At 28.0% G+C, this 6132-nt stretch overlaps 1 protein-coding gene across 2 annotated transcripts in view; it reads left to right on the top strand.

Annotated features, from left to right (window-relative positions):
* LOC100159619 (phosphatidylethanolamine-binding protein-like) overlaps positions 1-5510 on the top strand; it is a 10308-nt gene extending 4798 nt beyond the window's left edge. Inside the window, 6 exon segments of one of the 2 annotated variants that reach the window (NM_001167950.2) lie at positions 3138-3219; positions 3306-3416; positions 3497-3620; positions 3693-3830; positions 4931-5006; positions 5197-5506. In NM_001167950.2, the coding sequence (NP_001161422.1) occupies positions 3196-3219; positions 3306-3416; positions 3497-3620; positions 3693-3830; positions 4931-5006; positions 5197-5338 (615 nt within the window). In that variant the 5' untranslated portion in view covers positions 3138-3195 and the 3' untranslated portion in view covers positions 5339-5506. 2 annotated transcript variants of the gene reach the window in all.
* The last annotated feature ends 622 nt before the right edge of the window (positions 5511-6132 follow it).

The following is a 6132-nucleotide window of genomic DNA, read 5'->3' as shown; positions in this document are numbered from 1 at the left end:
TTTTTAATTTATTCATGAAATAGGTTAGAAGTAGCGATAAAAATAATGAATATTTTCGCTACACTAACCGTAAATTTCTAGCGCGCTATAGTATTTCGCTACATTGTATATATTGTAGCGACGCTATGTTCATCGCTACAGCTAAAGTAGCGTGCTACTGTAGCGTCGCTACAATTAGCGCGCTACTCCCGACCACTGCGCGATAATACCTCCACGGGCTCTACGTGTAAATAGCTAAAAACCCGGCTTATATAATACCCCGAAATCGCTGTAAAGTAAGATTAAGATTTGTATAATTGAGCTAGTCGGTGTTTTCTATACAACTCATAAATAATAATATAGCCACGGAACAATTCATATCTACACGCTGATAAAATACACACACAAAATAAAGGTCAGAGTACAGGTAGATGGAAACCCTCTGGTCGCCGTGCCGTACCGTATTCCCGTAATCGGTCGACTGCTATTGTTATTATTATATGAATATAGATATACAAATTACATGTAAAAATTTTCTTTTACCGATTTCAACCCTTTAAATTCAAAATTTCGAAAAATCCTGTCTTGGCGCACGTCTACATCATAATAGCTATCTGTATGCCAAATTTCAGCCAGATCCGTCCAATGGTTTGAGCTGTGCGTTGATAGCAGTCAACCAGCTTACTGTTTTATATAAGTATACAGATAACGAACTGCAGACCGTAAAGTTAATAAAAAAAAGCATAATTATTACTTTCATAGTTTCATATAGCAAAACAAAGTCAAAAACTAAATATGTATAAGTTTTGACTAAAAATTATTTTCACTGTATTCAGGTAGATAATTAGGATTTTCGTATGCTGCTTGTGTTTTCAAAAGTGAAAAATGTACAGTAGACAGTAGTCAGGAATATGTTAAGTAGGTATATTATATTGTTAGTTGTTACAGTGTTACAATTTATTGTATTAACTTATATAGAAATAGGAACATACCATAAACATACCATACATAATCTACATATGAAAAAGGTTAAAATTTTTAACGAATATCTTTTTTATAAAATATGATAGGTAGCTATTAATAGTGAGTCTTAGTCCTTAGACCGTAGTAGTTTACAAGTTTATAGTACAATTATTAAGATATATACAAATGAAAAACCTTCATGGTCGACTGAAAAAAATGATTACTGTCGGCTGTAGACTGTATACGTCGTATACCGTGTAATATATTTTACGAATATATAGGTATAATGACAATGGTAATGTACTCAGTGGTCGGGACGCTATTAGATTTTTGTAGAGCATTACAAACACTACAGCTACTTCCCCAAATGTAATGCGCTGCTTTTAAACTACATTTTGTTTTAATGTAGGTACCAAAATTGGTATTTTATAGTTTATACTGATTTAACGTTTGGTCACTGGACGGGTTTTAACTAAGCGAGTTAATCGTGAATTAAACCCTAAAAATGCATTAATATACTCATCATTCTTATAATATAAATAAATAAATATAATAGTTATATGATTATCAATATACTATTTTAACCATCACCAAATAGGTTGAAGGTAGAGACAAAATAATAGTAATTTTCACTATGCTAACCGAAAATTATTTCTATCGCACATATAATATCATTGTATAAGAAAAATTGTGAATATGGATTTTTAATATTTTTCAAATTTCATTGTAACAATATATTAAGAGCGTTGTATTAAATTTCCAAGCTTTTTTACCCAACAAATATACATTCAATAAATGTAGATTCAATCACTGAGATGCATAGAAAAAAAAAACTAAAAAAATTGGAAACTGTAAAATGTAAATGTCCGTATACAGTTCAAAACACATCAAAATATTTTGAAAATTGTATCGTGTATAGAAAATGCTAATATAAACAACCAGTGAAAATTGCATGTATATATGGTAATTTGTTTTAGAGTTACACCAAAAACCAAAATAAGTTTAGTCTGATAAGAAAACCGATTTTGCGTGAAAATTCCCGTTTTCCCTTAATTTTTTTTTTGTTTTGCTCGGCGCTTTGACAAGATATTGAAGTTGAAAATTGAAGCATTATTTCGACTACTTATCGTGTACGCAGACACAAATGAAAAAAATAAAAATAAAAATAAAAATAGAATCATTGTAAAATCAATACATTCATCGCTCCGCTCAGAATCTAAAAAATCGTGTATGAAAACATTAAAGTATAATATATAAGATATTAAGATTGTTCAAAATATTAAATCCAATACTCTATTAATATGTATCTCATTATTGTTTTCTAAAAATGTAATCTCAAAATCATATTGGATGTGTAAAAACGGTGGGTATAAGGGGTATAAGACATAGGTATTTTAATATAAGATTTTTATTATGTATATTCTTTTTAACAGTGATCTGTGATAGTTTTTTTTAACCATGCCATATACTTACACTAAAACCGTAAACTAAATAGTTTATACATCATTCATTCGTTGAAATTAACTAAATTAAGAAAATTTAAAATGTTTGAAAATGTTTTCATTGTAACAAGGATATAAACATTATAAACTATAAAGTATAATACATTTATACATATCACATAATACAATAATAATTACATCATTTATAATATCTGCCACGTAGTCTGCAATTATTATTATAAAATTTTAAATGTAAAACGCATGTAGGAAATAGGTATATGTAATATTTTGTGCTATTTCTATTTATAATAATGTATTATGATGTGCACCAATGTTCAATATTTGTTTTAAATATTTGCTATTATATTTTTAAACAAATTATTCTGAATAATAAAATTTTATTGTTCCCAGTAATTACTTCTGTATACATATAATTTTATTCTGTGATATACAATAAATAGGTAATAACTATAGAATATGTTCCTTTTATATGATCCTTTGAAGTATATAATTGTAAAATTATTATAACCTTCAGAGACCTGCAAAGTAGCAAAATATACTTAGTATATAGTAGTATAGTATTATTATTATTATTATTATTATTAGTAGTAGTAGTAGTAGTAGTAGTGGTATAGTAGTAGTAGTAGTAGTAGTAGTAGTAGTAGTAGTAGTAAATAATATTATTATGATTATTCTCTATATATAACTCCGAGCGAACGTTTTGACTTCATTTACTGTTTACTCCCCAATCAGTTCAGACACCTTCGATACCAGCTTTACCTATTGGTTTCTAAACTTTCAAGAGACAAATATGTGGCGCTTTGGCTTATGTTTAGTAAGAAATAATTTTGATATACCTAAACATTTTTTTTCTACGATAATTTTGGCTTATTAAAAAAAAATGTACATTCTTGACTACAGATATGCATCACGGTCGGCGTATCTGCACACAAATTAAATGTCGATCAAGCCATGGTAAATCATCAAGTGGTACCTGATGTAATTCCTGTTGCTCCAAAAGAAATTATACAAGTAAATGAAAAAAAAACCATACATATCTATTAAGATAATTATTTTAAATCGGAAGCAAAAATTAAAAATATGTACTATAGGTAAATTATTCTAATGGCGCGAAAGCATTACTTGGCAATGAACTTACACCCACTAAGGTGAAAGACCAGCCGTTAGTTAGTTGGAATGCTGATGCTAATTCATTTTATACTCTATGTTTGATCGGTACGTATAGGATAATAATTTACATATACCTAGATATTTATAATTAATATTATTTTTTATTGTTGTACCCAGATCCTGATGCGCCGAGTCGTGCTGAACCTACAAATAGAGAATGGCATCATTGGTTGGTAGGAAACATACCTGGTGGAAATGTGAGCCTGGGAGAAACACTTTCCGGATACGTAGGTTCTGGACCTCCACCAAAAACCGGTAGGTAGTAGGTACTATAATAATATAATGGTTAATGTATCTATACTATAGATTCTATAGTATGAAGACTTATTACTACCAAGTATTAAATAACTGTTAGGTACAATCATGAATATTAGAGTATGTTTTATTAGATTATTCTATAATGTTCAATGTTCACGGTTACAATTAGCTTCAGGATGGTAGATCATATATAGGTAATGTCAATTTTTACTGAGCCATAATTTTGTTGCTGGTGGTTGATCAGTCCCTTAAAGTTGGCATATTCACCTTATAATAAAGAGTATCTTTATATTATCTGGTGTCTAGACCTTTCTTAGTTTACCTGTTTTCATATGCTGTTGACTGTAGCACGAAACTATGAAATCACACGTTCTACATCAGCATTGTGCATTGTGGTTTGGCTGATAAAAATATATAAAACAGTAAAACTTATAAAGTTATAAACAAATTTTAGCTTTTATTTAAATTAATTCGTTATAGTTTTATTAGGTTTGGCCTATTTTTATTTTGTTTTTATTACTGTTTATGTTAGTTAACTCAATTATAATTAAAATAGTAAATAATGAATAAATTTATTCAAAATTAAATCAGCATTCGCCAACAATAAAGCTTATTTAAATATCTACAGTCTACACTAAACCAAAACTAAAAATCATAATATTTTCGTTGGTTTATGTTGTTTAGTGTTTAATATTATGTACAATGTACCTATATTAAATATTGATTTTACGATACACATTATATGTACCTACCTACACATTTTCTACTGTACGACTGTGACGTATTTAGGTTTTTTCATAGGGGGGTTATGATTTTATCCAGTAGCCCTGCCTTTAACGTTAGAGACTTTAAGTTTGGACTCTGAAAACTTTTGCTTATTATGTTCAGTCTATGGAGAAGGGAATTGATCTCCTTGATCCTTCAACCCCATAAATACACCACTGCTGTACGGTTACACATTTTTAATTTTTGTATTGCATTTTGGAGATTTTGTAGTGTATAAAGTATATTGTAGATAACAAGTCTATATATACATAGAAATAGCTTCCGGGTAAAATTATTGAAAGATATAAAAATAACAATTAATGATTTTCCAGGGTTACATCGATACGTGTTTTTAGTATTCAAACAACCGTCAAAACTGTCATTCGATGAGCCGCGTATAAGCAATAAGTAATATATAATATTAATCATTAATATAATTGACCAGATATAATATGTCTATACTCTATGTATAATATAATATATATTATGCTAAAACCATTCAATAAATCTAATGTCAACGTGTGTTTTTAATTTTTATACTTAACCGTTAAAACTTAAAAGTTTTAATAATTTCATGCATATTTTTCTATTTATATAGATCTGCCGAACACCGTGACAAATTTTCAATCAATAAATTTGCATTGAAGTACAATTTAGGAACACCTGTGGCTGGTAATTTTTATCAAGCTCAGTACGATGATTATGTTCCAATTCTATATCAACAATTTGGAGTCAATTAATCTCATTTCAAGATTAAACCAAAATTAGTGACCCTATATTATTTAAATAATCGCAAAAAAATGTTTATGTAGCAAATAATATTTAAGCGGCTATTTGAGTTTTAAGGTCTACAGTATTCTATATCATAATATATGTAAATTAGTTAAATAAAAATTATTTTCTTTTACAAAATGTATGTTTTTTCTTTACTATTGTAGGTACCTATTAACGTATAATTTAAATTACACATATTATTTTACATTTTAAGACTGTCTGCTGAGCATGCTAGGCTTGCAAAACATCAGGTTACCTTATGTAATATAATATTACATTTATGTCATATTATGGGTCTGTATATCAGCGAACCTTCTATACGTATATATATATATTATATACTAGGTGCTTAGTGTTAGTAGATGTGTTTGTTTTTTTAAAGCTAGGTTATCTTTATTAGATAACCGTTATAACTTATAACTTATAATTAATAAATTACCTACTAACTAGGTACTTACTTCATAATATTAATTAATACCTATAGTTATTATTGTTAATAAATAATACATATAAAATGTATGAACTATAGATTCCAATGCAAAATGAATGCTGTTTTTTAGATGAGTTTATATTTTTATGAACATTAATTGAATTAACAATTCAATACAATGTTACATATTATATTGACTGTCCTATTCAAATATTACGGTTCCATTATATTGATAATTTTATAGAAATCATGGATAAGTCAAATTACATTTTACATTTTGCATAAATGTAAGGCCAAGGTGTGGAGAAAATATCTTTATCTAATTACCTT

The sequence above is a fragment of the Acyrthosiphon pisum genome, chromosome A1 (assembly GCF_005508785.2).
Source record: "Acyrthosiphon pisum isolate AL4f chromosome A1, pea_aphid_22Mar2018_4r6ur, whole genome shotgun sequence".
In the NCBI taxonomy this organism is placed as follows: domain Eukaryota; kingdom Metazoa; phylum Arthropoda; class Insecta; order Hemiptera; family Aphididae; genus Acyrthosiphon; species Acyrthosiphon pisum.
The sequence above is the reverse complement of the archived record's forward strand: the minus strand, read 5'-3'. Positions and strand labels throughout refer to the sequence as shown.